The sequence below is a fragment of the Polyodon spathula genome, chromosome 4 (genome assembly GCF_017654505.1).
Source record: "Polyodon spathula isolate WHYD16114869_AA chromosome 4, ASM1765450v1, whole genome shotgun sequence".
Taxonomy (NCBI): Eukaryota; Metazoa; Chordata; class Actinopteri; order Acipenseriformes; family Polyodontidae; genus Polyodon; species Polyodon spathula.
The window spans coordinates 83,123,776-83,148,228 of record NC_054537.1 but is presented as its reverse complement, the minus strand read 5'-3'; the positions used below and the strand labels follow the sequence as shown (position 1 = coordinate 83,148,228).

General features: G+C 36.5%; 1 protein-coding gene and 1 pseudogene across 1 annotated transcript; one reads left to right on the top strand and one right to left on the bottom strand.

Moving 5' to 3' along the window:
- Positions 1-13,103: 13,103 nt before the first annotated feature.
- On the bottom strand, positions 13,104-14,595 carry LOC121314972 (GSK-3-binding protein-like). Its single transcript, XM_041248778.1, has one exon. It carries the CDS (start codon positions 14,502-14,504, stop codon positions 14,034-14,036), a length of 471 nt encoding a protein of 156 aa, XP_041104712.1. The 5' UTR covers positions 14,505-14,595; the 3' UTR covers positions 13,104-14,033.
- Positions 14,596-16,420: 1,825 nt separating this feature from the next.
- LOC121313988 overlaps positions 16,421-24,453 on the top strand; it is a 29,262-nt pseudogene continuing 21,229 nt past the window's right edge.

Below are 24,453 nucleotides of genomic sequence, written 5' to 3'. Positions count from 1 at the left end.
TATATATATACATGATGAAGTAAGAAAGTAGAATTATTTTATATTTCAATGTTTACACTTGCTTTCCAGCTGGTTCTGCCAAATTGCAAATACCACAAGTTCTAGTGCATGTAAACAAGACTGACTGTTTTCTTGCATAGTATGTTGCCAAATGTTCTCATTCAAAGTGCCACCAAATGGTTGAACTGCATGTTCATTTCAAATAGATATGCAGCAGTCAGATTTAAATCAAAGCTGGTATACGTTACTGCTGCTAACAACTTAAACTTGGTAGCATTTGGATACACAATTGGTAGGTGAATTGGTTAATTCATTGGCAATGAACGTTGTAATGTATTACAAACTTTATTCCTTCTCCCTATATCATCAAAAAATTAAATTCAGCTATTCAATCATTTGCACACTATTCAGCTCTTCAGGACTAGATAAAGATATCTTTAGATAAAGTGTTTTCTATTTTTAAATAGCCATAAGATGTGCATGTCTAGTGTTTATTATTTTTCATGAAATGCAAAAAAAATATAGAAATAATTAACCATTTATGGAATGTAAAATGACACAATGGTCAGCGTATTTGATCGTGGTGAACATATTGAAGTAAGATAAGTAATTCAATTTTAGTGCTTGAGAGAAATAGTATTCATATATATTACACTTGGATGTATTCCAATAATAAATTCATTCTTTAACTGGATTACATGTACACATTAATATGTTACAAAGTGTTTGTGTATTATGTGTAATGCTTAATAAAATATTGTAAATATACCTGTGCTTCTAGTGTGAAAAAAAGAATCAAACTAGTAGTATATGTCTTTTTAATGAAGTTGATGTAAACGTTAACACTGTATATAGTTGTGTACAGTCTCTTATGTCTCATGAGCACTTTGGGTAAGCAGGTCATATTAAGTTAAAAGAATAACATTACATTTTACTGCCCTTTGAAGATTGATACATGTCAGTGGTAGAATGTTTGTTCTGCTCTTAAAAGTCTAATGGGCAGCTGTTTTTGCCAGTTTTAGCTGCTAGCTAAAGCAAGGGGTCCTGTAATTTGGACCTACTTAACACGTGTTGCTTGTTATTTTTGACAGGCGTAGTCTAAAGCCGCTTTCACACTGGCACTCCTACCCGGGCTCTGGCTACCCAGGTCACAGTCCCATACCAGGGTTATCCCCGGTTTCAGAGACCCACCTCAGGATGTGGGTCGACACGCTTTATCCCGGGTTGAGAGAGACAAAATGCATGACGGCCATTCGTGAGCGAACGCAGTAATAAACAGCCACGCCTGCCTGAAGGTTTCACTTCCACAAGGAACATTCCAGTTTATTCTGTTTAGCCATATTCTGTTGATTGAGACACAGCATGAGCCAGATTGCAACAGGGATGCAGAATCATTTGCTTTTGGGCCGACGGTTCAATCCAGACAAGCCTGGACGGAAAGCGTCCGTAACAAGCTGCTTCCGGGGCATTGGTGCGCGCATTGTTTACTTGTGTCTGTCACCCAGGACAACCCTGCTTTATCAAAAGCAGCGTAAAATTGCGTACGCGACCCGCATGACACCGGGTCCTGACCCAGGTAAGTTCTGGACTCGGGTAGAGCATGCCAGTGTGAAAGGGTCTTGGGTCCTTCAGAGTGGAATCATTGATAACAGGTTATCAAGGGAATCGTCCTTTCTTTTCCTGTGCTTATACTTTTAACACATTTTATAAAGGAAGGCATACAAAATATAAGCCTCTTTCTTTGTCATATTTTAAATTTATATTGCCACATACTAAAAATGCTCCCCATTAAAAAGATACTATAAACCATTTATATGTTCTTATTGGTGCTGGGATGAACACAGTATTTTCATGTTCTGATATTTAATATATATATATATATATATATATATATATAATATATATATATATATACACACACACACACACACACACACACACACACACAGCAGGGCTAAAAGTTAACTTTTTAAGGCAGTAGTAAAGTGGTCTTATTCAGTAGCAGTTTATTCAACTAATAATTCAATATATAAATAATTTTAACAAATAAATAAATAAACACCTATTTTAAATAGACTGAATATCCCAAACTGTCACATAGTGGGCCTATATTTAAATCAGGCTTATTGAAACCACCTTGTGCTCAACTAAATAATGGCACTAATGCCATTCTTTGTCGAAATGTATTTTGTTTTATCCTTAATTTTACTAGAATGCAACCATATCTGTCATCGCTAATAAACACTAATTCCACAACGGTACCGCTAGATTTAAGAGATTCATTCAACGTCCTGGTAAAAATGTGCTCATTGGGCCCATGCTGGCATGCAAATCCCACAGGTGTACCAGTTTACAATCACCATAGCTGGACTGAGTAAAAAAAATAATTCAAATTATTGTGTAGTGTATATTGAATGTAAAATATTGTGAAATATTGTTAAGAGTTTGTGGTTAGTTCCAAGTCCACATCACCATTTAGAAAACTGTAATATTATTTCCAAAAAAATCAAATGGCAGGAACTGGAGTATGCTTTTTAAATACTAAACTGTTTCAGGTAAGAGACACTAAAAAGGGTGTTTAAGTTCAAATGATTACTATATGTTGTGAAATATTTATGTGTTCACGGAGTGTTTTGTATGCAGTTAGCTAATGCAGTGTCTTTTTTTTGTGTTTGACACATAGTACTTGTTTTAGACTCTTGTTTCCCTTGTTCCACTGTAATAACATAATTGTGCCTTATTAATCTGTACATAAGGGGGGAAATTAGTCAAATCTACATGGTGTTCAAATTCAGCTACATTGATTTCCAGAGCATGAGGCTGAATTTCCTTTGTTTTTCAGATCATCTGGGATAATCACTCAGTTGGTGAAATCTAAACATGACTAGCCATTAGTTCGGGTCAGTTTCCTACTGGTCTACATGCAGGCATGCAGAAGGGATATTTGAAGAGCTGTCAGCTTCATCTAATCCTGGTGACATTAGGTGTGATTCATCAGGCATGGCTATAATTAGTACTGTTGAGAGTGTAGATGGCCATGAACAAAGTCAAGTAGAATGAGTGTGATTCTGATTCTGATGTTTCGGGATATATAGGCCAACAGTACAAGCTTTGACAATGGGCTGTAAAACATGACATCAGGCAGAATGCACTTACTGAATTACTTCGTTTTTTGAGAAACTATCACCCAAGCTCGCCAAAATGCACACACATTGCTTAAAGCTTCTAAGAAGTCAGCCACTCTAAAACAACTAAGCAGAGGTGAATACTATCACTTTGGCATTCTGCTATACATTCAGTCAATGGCAGATAAATTGCAAGAACAGAATCACATTATATCAATTTTGGTCAATGTGGATGGATTGCAGCTTTTCAAAAGTTTAAATTTGCAACTCTGGACAATTTTAGGTAGGATTTGTTTTGAAAAAGAACCTTTTGCGATTGGTCTCATCTGTGGCAGTAGCAAACCAAAGGATGTTAATGAAAACGTTATGGATTTTGTAGAGGAGGCAAAGAGACTGGAAACTGGTTTTGAAATAATTGGAAAGACATCCAAACTGTCTATATCTTGTTTTATTTGTGACGCCACAACTCAGTCTTTCATAAAGAGAACCAAGGCCCATACAGGTTACTATGGACGTGGTCAATACACACAGGCAGGAACTTATGTGAATCAACGTATGACCTTTCCTGAGGTGGATTCCCAGCCTTGCACTGATTTTCAGTTTAACGAAATGCGTGATGAAGAATATCATACCGGTCGCTCTCCTTTGTATGCTGTGAACAGAGGTTTGTTGTCACAGTTAGTTTTGGATTATATGCATCTGGTGTGTCTGGGGTAACAAAACGTCTGCCGATGTTATGGTTAAATTTAGGTGGTTTTTATTGCTTTGAAGGATTATCTTGCGTCTATCACCAAAACTTTGTGCATCCGTAGCAATTTTTGTAATGCTTTGCCCAGAACTATGTTCTTATTCTTGTGATTAGGCAGACAGCCTGATGGTTTTCTTTCTGAATCAGTTTAAGACATTGTATGGTTCAGACCTTCTTTATAATGTTCACTGTTTGACACACCTAGCAGATGATGTCAGAAAATTTGGAGCTTTGGATTCTGTATCTGCTTTCCCCTTTGAAAACGACATGAAGCAGCTTAAAAAACAGGTGCAGGAACCAGTTTGTTATTCAGCAGCTTATTCATCATATTTCAGAACAGGGTCACACTGCAGTTTCAAACAAGAGGAATAAGAAAGTTAATCGAGGATTGAGGCTTGAACACTTTGATGGTCCTTCTATTGCTGGAATTCCACAGTGCACACAGTACAAAGAAATATTTTTACCTGATTTTTGTATCAAAACCTCAAATGGAGATCATTGTATCATGATAAAAGTAGTTTTAGGTCTAGTCCAGAATATATTTTCTAATGAAGTTGATACTTACATTATTTTTAGAAAATGCCAACGATTGGAATCATTATATAAGCACCCTATAGGTTTCTGCAATATATTTTTAAAGTAAGTGAACTTGAGTCAAGCCATACTACCTACAAAATTTCAGACATTGAAAAAAAACAATTATTAATTCCATGTGATGATGTAATGGCAGCTACTCCACTTCTGCATACATATTGATTTTTCTTTTTTTTTTTTTGTCAAGCCTGTCCAGTAAGATATGAATGTTATCATTTTTATTTTTTGACTTGAGGACAATTTGTTGTAAAACTTAACTGTGGAAAAAATGTACAAAGCTGTGGAATTCGTCGGAAGAAACGAGGTGGCAGTTGTCAGTGCCACATGAATGAGAGAAGAAAATAATTGTCTCTGGCCTTCGCTTTTGACCACAAACCGCCTATGTGACGCTTGGAGTATGCATTCTGTCCGTTGTATGGCAGAAACAGGTAATCTTAAAAACAGTTATTGCTAAATTATTGTAGCTGGCAAATATGTTAAACAACCATACCTTCCAAAAGTTTTAGTTTTGTTTTATGTTTTTATGTTCATGTTAATACATGCAAGGAGTTGCAAATTATCTTATTTGAAAAGCAGTTGTAGAAAACATGGAGGAGGTTTTAGAAGATTCAGCCCTATATCTGATAGCACACGGCACAAGCTATGTGTGGCAATCATGCTTCATTACGTGTCTTGCAGATTCATGCAAGTTAAAACAGCATGTATTGTTTCCTTCTTGAAAAAAAGGCACATAGTTTTTACCGATTACCTTGGATGTCTTTCCATGGAATCCTAATGCTGGGATGGGAGGAGTGATACTTTTTGAATTTTGCCTTGTGTGTTAACAGCTACAAAACAGGTGGAACGTCTAGTCAGAGGGGCGATAGCTTTTACAGCATTTCTCCTGCCATCAAGCACACATGGAGATTAAGCACAGAGCAGTAAAAGAACACGTCACCTTCAAGCCCAGAGGTTATTTTTGTACCCAAAGCAACCAAGCCAAGTAATTGTGTTTTTTTTTTTTTTTTTCAAGGTTAAGTCAAGTCATAAATCTCTTCAAATGCTTTTACAATAAGTTTTTTGTCAATTCAGTTTGAGTTTCATATTATATTTTTAATAATAATAATGATATTATTTACATTTTATAAAAAATTGATCCATGCTTTACAGCAAATTATATTGATACTAGTATCTCTACTACATATGTAAATGATCTTGATCTCTCATGTTTTTTATTATTATTAATACACTGCCTACTTTTTATTATTCACTATATAATCACAACAAAGATGTGGCATGTATAATTCATTTAATGAATTGTGGTTGGGGCAATTTAAAAAGCTTTTTTTTTTATTCCAAATTGTTATACATACCACTTTTTCTTCAAAACTTGGATGCTCTCTCTTAATCGTAACAACTTGGCCTTCAAAGTTTCTTGCATGAAAATAAAATTGACACCTAGCAGATTGTTGTTCTCTGATGAATTCAACTTACACTGATTCAAGCACAAATTGTTACCCTTCTTTGCTATAGCTTATGTGCTGGCCTTGTGGTTGTGGACCACAGAGGGAGCACAACTTTATACAGTCAGCACTCAGATACACGTCAGTCATGTTTTACCACCCTTATATTAAGAACAAAATCAAGTCCCATTATATATATTTAACAAATGAATGCACGTACCCATCACACGTGATTTCCGACTCTGTCACCAGTTTTCTGATACAAAGCCCGTCTCTTCAATGTTACAATGTACCTGTTTATCCGTCACAGTCCACATTTTTATTTCTCACGTGCCAAATCAGTCTGTCTTTATTGTGCAGTTACAGAGCGCTTCCTCCAATTTCACATGATGAAAATGCAGCAAAAACACAGTTAACGAGACAAGCTACGGTAATGTAAACACTGTGATGCATTTTTTTTTTTTTTTTTAAATCTGTGATCTTTAGTTTTTGTGCATTTACATTTGCAAGTGAACTGTGACATTAGGGCCTTATCGAGCACTACATTCTGCAATTTTGTAAACTGACTTTGGACACTGTTTTAATTCTGGAAACTGGTGTTTTTTTTCTATGGGTAACATTTTGATTTAGTTTAGATGTTGGGTTGTTAATGGGCAATTGTACATACTGTTAAAATACATAACGGATTTAAAAGTACTATATTACAGTCCACGTGTCGTCTCTTTTGGCAAGTGATATTTTCAGGATAATATCATTCTGAATTAAAATACTTCTGTTGAAAATATAGTACTGTACCAACAAAACCAATACAGTACATCTAAATAGAAGCCTACTTATTTTAAAACACAGTCCTTTCAGCTATGTGTTTTTAACATTGTATCTTTTTTGTGTTCCCTGGAAAAAAAGGAAAAGGGTTGGAATAGGGCAAAATGAAATAATCAGACATGCATCACATGTGTTTAACCATCACTGAAGTCAAAATTTTATAGGGTCGGATATGTGAGTGCTGACTGTATAGAGAAACTGTCTTCTCCATGTGGGTCCATCTTATTAGAATTCCCCAAGCTTTACGTGCAGGACAGAGACCCTTTCCAGTTAGAACTCCACTGTGTTGTAGATTGCTGTTTTGCTGAATCTCTTGAGACAGGTGCATTACACAGAGTAACTGTAAACATTTTCTAGTAAGGGGACACTATGCAACGGGAACATTCAAGGTCACTAATAACAGAGAACTGAACTATCAAGAGCACTATATTCTGCAAATGTGTTTAAGCCAAAAAGTGTAGAAACAGCAATTTTAAAACCATTGCTATTGCAACTTACAGTATTCACCTTGTGTGATATTGAAATATTATTCAAATCATGAGGCACAGTAGTTATTCCTGCTAAATTAGAAAAACTGGCACTGAACTGCAGTGACTGAACCTTATTAAAAAGCTTGGGTATCACATCAATGATCTAAACTGTTTGAATGCCATTCTATTTGTGTTTATCTCCAGATCTTGGAATTTTAAAAACACACACATATGCCAATTTTGTAGAAATAAGCAGACATGAAATGCATCTAATTATTTGTTACCTATTGGTTTTATTACTTGGCTACCACCTTGGCTATTATGGGATACAGAGCAACATCCAAATTAGTCACTCAAGCCAAGTTTGAATGCAATCAAACAGAAAACTGGGAATTCAGTCTGTCTTATCACTTCCAGTCTTATGTGTCCAGGAAGAAATGACAATGCGTACTTATTTATTTCACACAAAAATGAAGTGCTATCTGACTAAGATGTTTTTGGTCAGATAATTTATTACTTGGCTCGACTACATGAACAGTCATATTCACTCATATATAAACAGCACTTAAACAAAACATTGTAAATGATCCATTTCACTTCAACAATATACATACAAATACAACAAAATGAGTTCATGCCTTGAAACTGGAGTTATGGAGCCTCAGTGACATCTTGTGGCAGTTTTGTTAATTGCAGCATATTCTGCTCTTGCTTTTTAAACCTGTTTTTTTATTATGATCTTAAATATGAGCCCCTGGTATTGAAATGATTTAAACCCTGATTAAAAAATACTTGTATAACATTATAATACCTTTAGCATAGAGAAGAACTAACTCCAATTCACACTGCAGTTCCACTGTATTTAGTGTACTATTTCATGTATTATGCTACTATCATGTATTATGTACTTTCCACTGCATTTAATGTATTATTCATTTCTCTGTATTTGAAGTATTATGGATTTTCTTCTTGCTGCATCTAAACAGCGGTGGATCTAAAGGCTGACACTCCTTCACGCTACAGTAATCTAGCTGCTGTTTTAACCCAGAGGCATGATCTCTTGATACCCTTGTGAACTTACTACTAAATGCAATGTAAAACAATGAAAAGAGAACAGAGATAGAGTATGTTTAAAAACTTTAAAATAGACCATTTTCATGTATCCATAGTAAAAATAAATACATTAAAAAAGAAAATGAAGAAAATATTACCTAAATTAGATTTCTATCCAATATAATATTTTTTGTTTTTATGCAAAAGTATGTTTTAACTTAAATTAGTGACAGCTCAATGAATTTAAACAGTAAACACAAGTTTACCAGTAGTGTCAGAGCGCCGCAACCAAAAAGGATCCTCTTCCTTCAATTTCCTATCCAGATATACATGATAGAAGTAGAATGAGAGGATCACTGTTTTGTACTTGTAAGGTAGAAAGTATTCTGTGCAATCTGTTTATATATTTATTGATCACGCTTTAATTGGACTATATATAATATAAAAAATATGTTAACATGAAACACACATTAAAAACACTGAACCTTCGACTGGAGTATTCATTTGTTTACTGGGATTAAATCCTTTAACCACCCACAGACTAGGAATACAGTCATAAACAGAGCCCAGTCTTGAAATGCATAGACTAGGAATATAGTCATAAACAGAGCCCAGTCTTGAAATGCATAGACTAGGAATATGGTGATAAACAGAGCCCAGTCTTGAAATGCATAGACTAGGAATATAGTCATAAACAGAGCCCAGTCTTGAAATGCATAGACTAGGAATATAGTCATAAACAGAGCCCAGTCTTGAAATGCATAGACTAGGAATATAGTCATAAACAGAGCCCAGTCTTGAAATGCATAGACTAGGAATATAGTCATAAACAGAGCCCAGTCTTGAAATGCATAGACTAGGAATATAGTCATAAACAGAGCCCAGTCTTGAAATGCATGCTTAATTGATAACTTTTAAACTAGCTATATATGCCTGGTTAAACAGCAAGCTGGAAACACTGGAAACAGTTAGAAAAGTCTGTTGGTACAAATGTTACTCACTGGATGAAATTATGCAGGCTAGTAATGTTGACCCAAGTCTGGATTTTACTTGGCAGTCGAGTCAACGTTTAAAACAATGCTGATTAAACACCTGGACACCAGTGAGTGTTTGAAACAGAGCTCAATGGAAGAAAAATGAATACAGAACAGATTTCAGCAAGCCTAATTCAGGACTACAGAACACTGTTCCACCCGCTCTGAGAAAAAGTATGCATTTATGTACAGTAATTATTTGGATTACCTGTACTAAATTAGGAGATTACAGTCTGCTGGCACATACAAGATATGTGCACTTACTGAACAATAAATTAGTATCTAACAAATGACTATACCAGTTTTTAATCAGGTGTCAGTGAATGAATATGCAACCGATGTGAAAATGACATATAAATAAAATGCCTTTTCTGTGTAACCGAAACATTTCCACTTCAGGATACATTAACCCCTAGTGTAACTCTAAATAGAACTGTACATTACATATACAAAGCATCCCATAAGTCAGGCATCACAGAGCTCTAGACAGACTTTTTACCTTAGGAGCCATTGACTGAGTAAACATGCATGCATAAACAGATTCTCTCAATACACAGTAAAGAGAAGCAGCTTGAGAGGCAGTTTTTGTGAATATCGTGATCTTCCAGCACAGAGCTAGTGTGTAAACGGAAAAGCATTACCGATCTTTCTTTCATAGACAGTTACACAAAAAACAAAAACAAAACAATAAACAAGATATATTTGTATTTGTATTTAAAGGCAAGCATTGCCAACCTTTCCTACCCTAAATGCAAGTCCCTGATCTGCACCACACATCAAAATCATCTGCTTAAAGACAATTCATATGTAAAATAAATATTAATAATTATGCCTATGTCTGACTTATAGGACTCCCCCCACCTCCCACAATCAGTGTTTAAAGTGGCTGGTGTAGTGGTACATCGTCAGACTGTGGTACATGCACCAAAACATGACCTGTGTAGGGTCAGAAAATGGTATGCTATCAAAAAGTGGTACTTTTTAAAATGCATGTGCCAGTTTATGTACCAGTTCTTTTTTTTTTGTTTTCCAATACATAGACTGACAGCAGTATAGCCTACAGTACACTGTGAAGAAAGTATTGAATCTGCTATTAATGTTTGTTTTAAATATATACATTTCAGAACCATTAGTTGTGTTCATAAATTGCTAGACTTTAACATTGCGTTCAAACAATATGCAGGTTTAAGCTCGTGGAATGAACATTATTTTTTACATGTGATTGTGTTCCCTCATTTAAACAGATGGATATAATATATAATAATTGTATTAAATGAGGTGTATATGCATGCTGCCTGTGCGTACTGTATACCAAGGACTCAGCACTGGATATGTTATGTTGGCTATATCTAGATAATATCGTTTGGAGATACAATAGTGTTGGTAGTATACCTATTCACTCTATATAGGAATTTCATTATGTAAATTTGAGTAATGTTAATATGTACAGCTGACCCTGGCTCTAATGGTATAAGAGTGTCATTTGTTTTTCATTAGGGAAGTCCAGTGGGTATATTTACTGACTCCCCTATCGAAATCAAATGACCCTACAGGATCCTTCACTTCACGAAGCCCAATTAATATGTTGACAGTCCGTTGAACCACTGCAATCCAAAACACAAGAAAAACACTTATACAATATTTCCATTATACACATTCATAACATACACACCATAAAGACAGAGACAGTATCAGTTGTGAAAAGTATTGTAATTGTTCAAGAGTGCTAATATGAATGCATGAAATGCGTAATAAAAAAGGGAACACGTGCAGACTAAAATGTTTGCACAACTACAGTAAACTGTACTGCAACCCCATGATACACAAACAAACAAAACTAAAAATGTGGACTCCACTTGGAGAATTGCAGGGAACTACGCGACGTAGTTTTGCAAGAAACAGGCTTAAGAAGTACACTCATTTGAATAAAAACAGCGTGGCACTAATAGATCAAATGTAATTACAATTGCTTAAAATTAAAAATAAACACAAAACTAGTCATGTTTTCGGCAGATCTTTAGTTTGTTTTTTTCCCCTGGATTTGACTTTTGTTTAAACAGCGTTCGGTTCAATACACTCAGAGTACATTGCATTTGTAGAATGCAGTTATTTTTTCAGTAGAATACGTAAAATAAAATTTTAAAACTATACAAATAAACGTCTTTGTTGTTACTATCCAAGATATGCAGCGATAAAACAGTCAAGAAAAGTGGCTTGCAAGGCCTGTATTAACTAGCTAATACAGAGCTGGAAGAGATCGGCAAAAACAAACAAAATACTGTTATTCTTATCGTTGTGATCTTAGTATAGTCCCATACCTTTAAAGCCTATTGCACCTAAAATACACGTCATATGCCAATTTAAAAAGTTAAAATTGAAACATTTTTAAATTAGATCTGTCTCCAGTTATACAAGGCTCTAGGGTCATATTGATTCGGAGGTGTTGTGATTGACGAGTGCAAAATCACTACGAATAGGCAAACTGCAATCACCCACAAAATCGTACTTTTGATAACCCAATTTGTTGCTCAGTCGGTTAAAGAGGCATAAATTTCCTGAATTGTGAAAACAAGTACCTTAAAATAACTTTAAGGGACAAACTGTACAGAACCCCGTTCTGATGATCGTTTCCTAGTTTTCTGAGCTAAAATCATTTGTCCATGCCCGGCAAGCGCAGTACATGGCGTTCCCCGTTTCAACGCGTGGCGTAAAATAACACCACACATGTATGCGCAAAACAAAAGAGCTACGGAGAATGTGTCGTTTTTAAATGTCATTTAATAATATGTTATTACGTTTTGTTTTTTGTTTTTTTACGGACTTGTTAGTTTTGTTTAAAATGTTATACAACGAAAACCTAGATCGCGATTTTCATAAAACTAGTATACAAAAATAAAACAGACGAAATTCAGCATGAAACGTATTAGTAGGTTTGGACTGGTATGATTTCTAACACACATAAGTAATACAAAAACTCGAGGGGACAGTGACCTACAGGACAAGTGCTTCCGGGGAATAAGGGCATGACCTAAGGTGAAACACACTTGCACAGTGCAAAGGCAGTAGTCAAAATCTTTTGTCCGAAAGTAAAGAAGTATAGATTTTACCCTAGATTTGTTTTGTTTTTGCTGGTGTAGCATACAGTTAGTTAGTTTTTTTTTGTTTGTTTGTTTTTTGCATCGGTCTGCATACCGCCTCACTTTAACCACGGCCCACAATACAATTTGAAAATAGTTTGAGATACAAAAATATCCATTCCACAGAGCGGGGCCCAGCATAAGCTCTGGTCTGCTGCCAGATACATATATTTAGTTTGCATTATTAACTGTGGCTAAGAGAGGCGAACATAGTGGTAATCATTATGTTCACTTCTGTTAACAGCGTGTTGTAGGATAAGTAACACACCAGGGAAACACGGAAACAATTCTCTTAAAATCGCCATTTCCTTGTGAAGAAAGTCTTTACATTAAAAGGCAGATCTAACATGTCCTATCTTGCAGCTTCTCCGGGTAACAAACCACACCTCAAGTGAAAACATGGCAAAATGATAGTTGTTGGCATTATAAAACCAATAATTACGTTAGCCAAAATAATGCACTATTGAGTTCAAGCTGTGCACCTCAGCACAATTAAATGGTTATGGCAGTGTTTTATTGTGTGTGTTTTAAATACCTAATTTATAAGGTTAATTTAGAAGTTTACCCAAACAGATCAATTTGACAAAGACGTTTGTGAGACCTCTGAAGATAAAAGTAAAAGCTGAAACAATAAATCTAAAAAAAAACAAACAAAACACAACCACGAGTCAAATGTAAAACCACAAACAAAAATGTATTTATTTAAAAGGCAGAAAATCCTGGACAATCAGGAAACGGTGGAAATACTTCGTTGCGAAGTGTACAAAATGTAAACACAATTTACACCGCGTTGGGATTCATGAGATATTAAAACAAATGGGGCTGCCTGGGTTGTATTAAATAAACACGGTGACAGCACAACAAACGGCAGTCCGACAACAACTGACTTCTGAACAGTTGGTAGTCATTCTTGGAAAGCCGACTCTCCAGCAGTTGAAACAGGGCGACGTGCCAGTTCGCCTGAGCTGCACCCTAGTGAGTGGCTGCAAAACAACTTCGTCTTGGTATCCAATTAGGGGAGTGTGCATTATTATTAATAACGACCTTGGGTTACCATTTAACTTCACCTAACAAAAGGTCATGTTTATCTCTGTAAACAAGGCAAGTGCTGTTTTCATCTGAAAAGATTCTCAAACTTCAAAAACAGAAAACATGTTATTGATGTTTAACAGAAAGCCGAATGTCCCACGGGGCATCGGGTACACGTAAACATGCAGGCTTGTGTGATACATAGAGAATGTAGATGAAGCTGCCACGCCATTGACAGAAAATGCACTCCAGAAATAGGTTTCAGTCCTTCGCGAGAAAAAAAAAAAAAACGAGGATTGTAAGAAATATCAGTACATAATATGTCCTTTAAAAAAAAAAAAAAAAAAAAAAAACATTAAGATTTACAAAAAATATATAATTAAAACGGTGTCTTAAAAAGGTTGCTGTATTTATTAACTGCATGTTACAAAATGTAAAAACACAGGTAACAAGTAGTACTTTGTTTAACAAATAGCTCCGGTGGAATCTTAATTTTCTGTGACAGTTAATCGACTCCTTTCGATTGTTTGTTGGTGTTGTTGGTTTAATTAAAACATGTATATAGCCGTCACATCATTACCATTGCAGATCATAGCCGGTGTTGGAATGATCTGCACGTTCTGCTGCAGAGACCTGAAGGCGTTTCACTGCCTCCTTGATCAGGTTTCCAGACAAAATCAATTCCTGAAGCAGCTGGTGGGGGTCGTCCTGAGAAACGTCGATTTTCTTTCGATTCCAGGTTCTCAAACTCCCCCACTCTTGATTGGTGTCCTGAGGTATTGAATATGGGCTCCCCCGGTTTCGATTAGCCCGATTTCCGAGTCGAATACAGCAGCCGGTTCGTTTTTGAAGCGATGCATTATTCTGTTTGGTGTGGTTGTTGTTACTATGAAGGCATGACACTGTTTTCTGACTAGCAGCAGTGGTAGTACTATTGTTGTGAAGCTGCAATGCTTCGCCGATTTTGGTTACTAGAGCGTCCACCTCTTTCGAGTCCACGGTGACAGACTGCTCTAAAAGAATGTAATTCTCCTTTCGACAAGGCATATTATCTGGCTTTTAATGTTTTAAGCGTGAATTTGTTTTTAAATGAATGAGACGTCCAAACCTCCTCTTGCTCTCACCACGCTTCTCAACGGAAAAGCAACCCCTTTGGTTTGATTTGTAAACAATGGATGACGCGTAAATCAGAGTGTACCATTTTCTGTAGGGGTGACATGTATTTTATTTATTTTTTTTGTCATATACTTTCAGTCAAAACGGCTATATTTATGGGTCTATTAAGTTTTTTTATATAGTATACTGTATTCTATTGCTAATTTGTTCTTAACTGCTGTCAAATAATAGGTTTATAATAAGCACAGAGTGCGTTCCCCTACTCCCCAGGCAGAAGATATGTTGGAACCTGTATCGGGATTGGTTAAACTGTAAGTGTCAGTCTGTGTTTACGTCGCTCTTTCTAAGAACTGCGGGGTGTGTGGAGGGGAAGACATGTGGCACATTAGGGGAAGATACATACGCACACACACACATTGTATCTATCTATCGATCGATATATTAATTATAGTCGCATATTTATCCAATGCGACTTACAGGCAGTGGCGGTGCCGTAACCGATAGTGCCTCCCCGTACGATAGTGCGTCCCGGAGGCATAGAATAAACCCATCCGATCCTGTCTCCCAGTAATAGTGCCACCTTAAGTCGAGAGATGCAACATAAACCCACCTTTATAAAGCTACGTTAGATTTATATCTATAAATAACTAATTATATTTACTCCTAGCTATCAAAACGCTTTAAAATATACAGTTTTCATTTCGAAGTGTAATCTGACGAACGGACTTCAAGCTGCTAATTTGCACTGAATAAAGCCCGCCACACACAGCCCGACTCAAGCCGTCCCGATGCATCTAGTTTGCGCAGATTCCGCGATCAGTGGTACTCAGTTTTGGTTTGACGTCACAATCGAGATTTTCCCGACTGGGTGTCACACACTGCTAAGAGTAAGACTTAATTGGACTGATCACAACTAGATCGTGGTGATTACTATGTTATTGCCCTATGCACATATTTGTTTTATTAACTTAGCCCAACATAGCGACCCTCACATTACGCATGGCGGAGACAGCGCCGCGAGGCAACCAAAAAAGAAGCGCTTAGCCTGTTAATTTAGCCATTGACCATTTACACCGTGCGAATGTTTCTGGCATGTTTGACTTTCTGTACAGTTTGTCTACTACACTTTAGCCTGTGGTAAATAAAATCCAATCTGCTGATTTTTATTTTACTTTGGCGTTTTTTTTTTTTTGTTTTTTTTTTCTCAGCATGTAGTTCTAGGGGCTTGTGATGTCCGCTCCGTTTACTTCTGTTTTAGGGCAGTAAGATAGTGATAATTTACCTTTGATTAGTAAACGCCTGAAAACACTATTCAAATGTGCACATATTTGGTATTTTTGAATCCGGGACACTGAGCAATTCAAGACTAATGTATTTTTATTTGTGGAACTAAAGCAATCAATATTCCGCCATCTTTTATTACAAGTCACATGACAAGCACGTCACTTAAAGCTGCTTCACCATTGGTTGGCACTCTTATGACTAATCGTTCTCAGTCAGTCTTGGTCGGCAACCGTCGCACACAAACAGACTGATCACACATCTAAACGAAAACTACTGCTGAAAAAGATTCAACATGTTCAATCTTCAAATCTGAGGACACGCAGATTGAAATCTGGATAACATTGGTTTTAAGGGCACGTACACTGCTACGATTCCAGACTGTGTACTGCCAGTTGAGATCAGATATGAGTCGGGACGGCTTGAGCCAGGCTGTGTGCCCGGGGGGGGGGGGGGGGGGGGGGGGGGGGGGCTTTATTGACGGCGGTTCTTTTTTTTTAAATGACTCTGAGCACACACTTTAATGTGTTTTGGTGTCTGAATTAAAACTGAGTGGTATCAGCCCTATGCTTCAGAGTGGGAGGTCCCAACCTTGTGTCCCACCTCTGCCTGTGAGAAATTGCCCAGCTGATGGAAGAGGTCCAGGGAATGAAGTGGGGAAGCAGCGGGAGGGGCAAGATGTGCCCCTGAAAACCAGCGAACTCTTGCTGTTGCAGAAAGAAGCCAGCAGCCGAGCTGGCCACCTCAGTAGAGGCGGCAAAGATGGCAGCCGAGCAGGTTACCCCAGGAGAGGCAAAGAGAACAGCACTGGCGAGGAAGAGGGCGATAGCAAGCAGACCCAAGACTGCGGCAACTTTGACCAGCCAAGGTGGCCCCAGTCCTTCATCGTGGTGAACCAGCGCAGCGGACCAGCAAGAGTACCGCCAAGGCAGGCCGCTACGACAGGATTTCGGCCTGGAAACCCTACAAGTTGAAGTTCTGCTTAGCGGCCTCGGCGAACAACTGGAAGCCAGAAGAACAGGCGGGACAGCTGGTGGCAGCACTGGAAAGGAAGGAAAAGAAAGCGGAGCCGTGCGACTTCCACACTCTCTCCACGGCTCTCCAGTGCCACTTCAGAAAAATGGCAAATAAAGATTTGAGAATTCAGTGCTGGGCCAATGGGACATTTGGCCCTGAGGTGGGGGCTGTGTAATGGGTACGGCTGGACAGACTCGCTGGCACCTCCTGTTGGCAGATTGAGTGACGGAGCCGGCCTCCCACCTAAAATGCTAAATAGCAGCAAATGATGCTGGGAGTGTGGAATATTACTGGGAAAAATTGTTGTTGTTATATTTTGTATTGATTTATTATTTACTTGATATAAGTTGTAATTGTTGAATCCTTCCTTTTTTGTTTTGTGTGGTCTATGAATGTCACCTTGAGAGGTGGGCTAGTGCTCTGGGGTGGGGAAGGGCTGTCTGTGTATGTATGAGTGAGTGTGTGGATGGTACTAACTTTTTATTGGCTGCCTAATAAACCACATTGTACCCAAGAGCCTTAGTGTGTGTCTCCAATAATTCCCATGATCAATATACTGCACAAAATCCACGTGTTTATATATGCTAGTAGTTAATGATTAATGTTTTATAATACATACCACTCATGCCCAAGACCAGGGCAATGTCCTTCAATATGTTTTCTTTTTGTTTCAAAGTCTTGCGAATAATTATATATATATATATATATATATATATATATATATATATATATATATATATATATATATATATAAAATAGATTGGGATAATATAAATCTTGGAAATCTTTGGCGACACACACAATTGGTTTTTCCATTTTGTTCGGGGAACTGCAAGAAACCATGTGTCTTCCCAAGTGATTATCATTGGTCAATGTCATTTTTAACGCACATCAAAAAGGATAAAATTAAACTTGTTTTGATTCCAAAATTTACCCATCACCATCATGCGTACAATTACGGAGTGTGCAAGGTGTAATAGGCAATGGGCATGCTTGTTATATTAATTGATGAACACAATTACGCATGTTAAAAACGCATGACAGCACAGATCCAGTGGGCAAAACCGTTTATGATGTCATGTGCAAAGGTGGCAGTGGAGTTTACCAGTAGCAAATGTGTTTTGTTGTACATGTATTATAATAAATATTTTAAAAATACTTTATTAACAGGAATACTTTATCCCTGTAACCAGCAGCTTATCCTTATTACTTCATTGCACAAAGCTAGAGTAGGATTAATATCAGGGCTATGTGTATTCGGCTCACCGCGCACCAGCGACCCCTGTAGACTGGCCAGGCGCCTGCGTGCCTGTCCTGTAAGTTGACCAAAGCTGCGTGGTCCTCCGACACGGTGGCTGCATGGCGGGCCTGCAGAGTGAAAACAAGCGGACAGCTGACGGCACACATTTTAGAGGATGCGTGTGTCAGTTTTCAAGTCCCCCCAAGTCAGCGCAGTGTTGCAGCGGTAAGCCGGGTTAAAATAAACAATAATTGGACTTACCAAATTGAGGAGAAAATAAGAAAAATAATTGGAGATTTCATTTTTTTTTTTTTAAAAAGGAATAATTTAAAAAATAAGCACCTACCTACTGTTTTAAATAGACTGAATAACCTAAACTATCACATAGTTGGCCTATATTTAAATTAGAAAGTATTTATGGAAACCACCTTGAGCTCAACTAAATAATGGAACTAATGCAATTCCTTATCAAAATGTATTTTGTTTTATCCTTAATAACAGAAGCATGGTATAATGCATTGTATAAATGGCATGTACAATATGTAGCAGTTATGTTACAATAGATAGAATAAGGAAGGGAACTGATACTGTGGGAGTACAGTGATATGCACAGAAAGGAAACTCCGTGGGGTGAATTGTTTACCAGGAAATACTTGCTGAGCTGCAGCATCTTATTTACAGGGGAACAAGACAGTGGCAGCTGCAGTTCACTGAGATCAGTTACATATGCAGTACTTGACTTAAAAAGAACCAGATTACAGACCCTGGCTTGTTAAACTACGATACTGAACAACCTGCAATAAAAAAAAAAAGAAAATGTGTTATCTTTGTGGCAAATGGTTTGTGCAAATGCACGTTTACTCTTAAAAGAGTGGTTTTTAAACCGCAAATCCACAAATCGGCCTAGATTCCAGTGGTGGCATAGACACAGAACATAGACACAAAACAAGATGCATAACATTACAACCATAAAACACACACACATACTCATATATATATATATATATATATATATATATATATATATATATATATATATATATATATATATATATATATATAACAAGGCTGGAAAATACTAGAACAAAGAAGCACTGTTGGTAGATTAAATAATTTTCACCAAATGTATTGAGTTTGAATTTCAATCATAAAGTTACCATCCTCTGTACCAGATGGATATTAAGTGGGTGAGTGCAATGGGTTCAGGTTGTTGATTCAAACAAAACATTTCACAAGTAGCCAATAGAAGCCAGTTAAGAGATTTCAAAAGGTCACAGCGTTTGCGTCTCCTTTCTTAGTGCTCACAGTTTCCTGTTACATAATAACACTGTGCTATTGGCCACATAAACTGACTGCAAACGTACAGCGTGACCTTGACTCTTTTTTTGGCAGCCCCCAGTCAATTTTTATTTTTATTTTTCTGAGCCCACTTTAATGACAAGACGTAAAAAAATACAACTGGCGCCGTATAATCTACTGCGATTAGAAAAAAATAATCTGTCAATCAAAACTCAAATTAGCAAATCACATCTGACAGATTATTTATCTGGAGGCGGGCCGCAGTAAGCGCTCTGACAATAGGTCAGTGTTAAAGTCATGTGATTACCCTGTTGGGAGATGTGATCTAAAGGCGTACATTCATCTTTATAAATTACTGCTAGACCAGGCGAAACTCTGCGAAACCCGGCCACTTTCCTGCCGTGGAACAGCCCGGTCTGCACACGGTGAAACATGGTGGAGCCCCACGTTTTGCATCACGTACTTTTTTTTTTTTTTTTTTTTTTTGGATTGAGACAATTAAAAAAATAAATAAAATAACATCATGTAATCAAAGAAGCTGCAGAACGATATCACAAAAAATATAACGGACGGCAGCATAATAGTAGTACAGTAGTTCATGTTGGATTCGAAATGTCACATATTTTTATTGTCCGGTTTTCGTTAAGTATGGAAAACTACAAAGTGGTATTTAATTCAATATTTAACGTATCAGTATTCATTTATTAATTGTTTAATTATATAGGGAGATGCAAAAGTTTTTGCCATAGGTGTACTGCTAATTCACTGTATTTTATAGGTCAATTACACAACATGTAGTACTGGCAAAATACAATAAACGTATGTTAAAACGTATCGCAGATCTCTATATAAATATATATATATTATATATATATATAATATATATATATTAGCAGTTTATTACATGTGCTGTAACTACTGCTTGAAACTTTCTGTCTGAAAAAAACCCATCACAATGCACAAACAGCGTCCCCAAATCACTAAAGGAACTAAGCGATTTAGCGAAAATGTTAAAACCTGTTCCAGTTCCACATCGAACAAGCTAGACGTATTCCAGTCTGTCCACCTTAACTAATGGATGTTAAAAATTCAGTTACAAAAAATGACATGCTTTTGGATTTAATTTGTTAACTGTGTAAGTGTGTTCATAGAATGACGTTTTCGCTTATGAGTTGTAATGAATGCATTTGTTGTACTCTGAGCTAAGTTTTGAGATGCAGACCTGTTTTTTTTGTTTTGTTTTGTTTTATATAGAAACGTTTGCATACTAACTTTAGTTTTTTTTTTTTTCAAATTGATTCATTGCTACACAACTGATTTATTAAAATGTGTGAATATACTGTTACGTGACTGATTACCGTCTTGTTCACAGGCATCTTGACATTAGAATACGTTTTTGATCGATTCAGATTTTGCTGCTGGTGTAATTATTTTCAAAAGTTTGTCTTTGTGTTTTTTTTTTTTTTTTTTTTTTTTGGGGGGGGGGGGGGGGGTGCACCAGGGCCCAGTAAATCCGCCACTGACGTACAGTACAGATAAGTGCATTCAGTGGAGTTTAAATGGTGAAAGATCTAAACAATGCCAGTTTCAATCAGTAAAATAATGAACCTTTGTAAAAAACAGTGTTTTTCTCCGAAGTATATTTGTTTTTTTTTAAAAGCAATTAAAATAACTACGTTTGGTTTTATTTGAATGTTTAAACAGTTTATATCAACCTCAGTTTAGATCAATTGAACAGACCCCAGAACTAATTAAAGGTACCAGGAAGCAACCTTTTTTGATGACAAATACACACTATAAAGCTTGGTTTATGACTCTTTTCACTCTCTTCAATTGTATTTGGGTTGTATCGGCCCACCCAAAATGGTCGTTTTTGTAACAATTCTAATGGTAAAACATTATTGGAAATGATTGCTCAGTTCATAAGCATGCTTTCTATATAGCAGTAAAGTCAGTCAATTACCAGAATCATGGCTGCTTTTCAAAACCTCTAGAACTCAGCCAGCTGGCAATAACAGAGGCCCTAGCTGCACACATGTAAGGAACCAGCCAGGCTTTGCGGTTTTGAAATAGTATGAACAGTATGTGTAACAAAGGTCCAATATGAGTTTTTCATCTGTAACCCCCTAAATCTGTAAAAAAAGATTTCTATTAAATATATAGATAATTTTATATAGGAATATATATATATATATATATATATATATATATATATATATATATATATATATATATATATATACACACAAGTCCCTTAATTCAAACAAAACACATGACTGCGTTAACAATGACCTTGGTAGTTCGGTAGGTAAAAACAAAACATGTGAAAAACAATAGAGAAGCAATAGTAATATAATAGAACAGTGTATGCTATTTCCTACAAAAGTGCTTTATTTACAAGTCATTACTGAATTCCAGTGAATATATATGGCTAGCAACACTTACCACATAAAAACAAACATGTGAAAAACAAAGAGCTGTAAAATATTGTATTGCTTATATATTTATATATAAAAAAAAATCTGGCACATGGATACTGTTTCTAAGAATGCTGTGTCCCTACACAGGGCAATAAGTGCAGTTCTAACAAGTACAGGACTCCAAAGTTACTCATTCCTAATGATATCCTTATAAGGGAGTGGGACGAGAGACGGTTACACGTGATGTATGTGTGCTGTCTGCTCTGACTGTGCTTGACAGCTATCCAGGTTTAACCAGACTGAATCTGCTGAAGAGGGGACAAGCAGCACTGGCAGCACTTGTTTATCACACTGAAGAGCAGGGCTAAAAATAAACTAGTGGTTAATGGGTAATATTATTTGCAGAGCAGTGAGAATATTTAGACTTGCATTTTATCCCAGTGAAAACAAGAGAAGGTCAACATCAGATGTCTGGAAGCCTGGATGTTGATGTGGCTAATAGGTAAATACAAATGTTAAATGGCCTACAAGTTATTTGCAAAAGTGGTCAACAAAAGAACAGGGAAAGCATTTTTGGAATAAGGCCAAAAACACAGTCGGAGTGTATAGGGCTTTGTTTATAGCTCTTTAGAAGGTGTATATCAGAAACTGGAGTGATTATTACCTGTCTATTAAGAATATGTATGATACATCAGTTTATTTGGTTACATGTTTATTTATTTTATGTTGACAATGAAGAGAATGTAATTGATCCAAGACCAAAATAAATATGAGTGAGAGCAGAGAGAAACAAACAAAACAGAAAAGGAATCAAAGATGTGAGGTGTAGCAGAAAACATTCCTTCACCCACCCTGTGGAACACTGTCACGACTCCCCAGAAAACATTCCTTCACCCACCCTGTGGAACACTGTCACGACTCCCCAGAAAACATTCCTTCACCCACCCTGTGGAACACTGTCATGACTCCCCAGACAAAACTACTTCATGATCGTGTATACAGTTGTAGTTGACTCATTTGTACATGATGATTTTGTGTATCTGTTGCACTATAGTTATTACTTTGTGGTGAGGCTTGGGCACATCATTTTGCAACATCTAGTAAATTAAGTTGTATATATTTGTGGATAACAATATTGTTCATTTGCAGTTAATTCTACATCTGTGACCAGAAAAGTATGGTTAACTTATACATAACAATGAACACATTTGTACACGTGTAGTTAGAATATGAATAGAGATACATTTAAAAGTACTTTTTATACTTACTGATAGGTACATATATGCCTAGATTCTTATCTTAATGGTAGTAGAGAATGGAATTATCAAGTTCTCTAAATGCTATATATGTAAAAAATACAAATGTGGCATTCCGTGCATGTGTATTTAGCACTCCACATAAGGTTTTGGGTTATTGAGTAATTTACTCTCCAATTTAGACACTATGGGAGCAAAATATATTTTGGGTGAGTAAAATGCAACATTACCTTGAAGTCTTGAGCACTTTCAATGAATACTGGAAATACTTTAATGCTAACTTCTGGGGTATGTATTAACTACATCCTTTAAACTACTGTACAAAACATGTTCTTAAAATCAAAACATCCCTTTCCTTATTTTCAACCTAAAAAAATCATTAATGCAAATAAAGAAACAATAATATTGTATTCTTTATTAATCTCTTTACTACAGGAATATAAAGTCTATAGACTTTTTCCAAAAAAAACCTAACCCTAACCCTAACCCTAACCTTAACCCTAACCTTTACCTACCAGGGGGCAGAGGGCGGAAATTGCTTATTAACTAGTCACACAAACACGCATTGCAAGTGAGTAGATTCAACCACAGTACATTCATAATTGACCAAGTACAAGAAGCTTGATAACATGCAAACTCAAACTGTGTATGTTCATGTACAGGTGCCCCCTCCTTATATCTCCTGAGCCTGACATTCTTAATGACAAATCTTTGTTTACTGATTTAAAAAAAAAAAAATCCCCTCCTGGATAAACTCTTTGGGGTGATGTGACAGGATGGTCAAGTGGTGATGTCACAGAACAGGAAGTAAACACACAGGCAAGGTATTACGGGTGAGCTGCAAATGCGCTCTTTCTTTAATTACACTATGTAACACAGTTTTTGTTCCTGGGTAGTAAGTGTTATTTACAGTATAATCGTAAATCTCGAAAAACTACTCACTTCTAAATCTTCTGTAGTCATTTTTGTATTACTTTAGTATAAATACATGTTAATTTGGATTCATATGTTGTTTTTTTCTGACTTTATGTGAATGAAAAGACATTTGCCCGTTTTCCCACTGGAAATAGTGATATTTTGAAATATCACTGTCCTGGTCACAAAAGCAAAGTTTGTGGGGAATAATAGCCATTTTCTATACTTTTGAGGCATAAGCAATTAGGAAATAACACTTACTACCCAGGAACAAAAAAAAAAAAAAAAATTGTTACACAGTGTTATAAAAACAAGGTTTAAAACAAAACAAAACACCACGGTGGCCAAAATAAACAGACAATAAGTCAAACAAAACAAGTATTGTGCTGGTCGAAATCTCAATTGTAATTTTACATCTTACTTCTTTGTTCCTTGTCTCTGAAAACAGCCAA

Bases quoted from the DNA above. Each gene is read 5' to 3' on its own strand.
- LOC121314972 (XM_041248778.1), bottom strand. From the start codon at position 14,504: ATGCCTTGTCGAAAGGAGAATTACATTCTTTTAGAGCAGTCTGTCACC.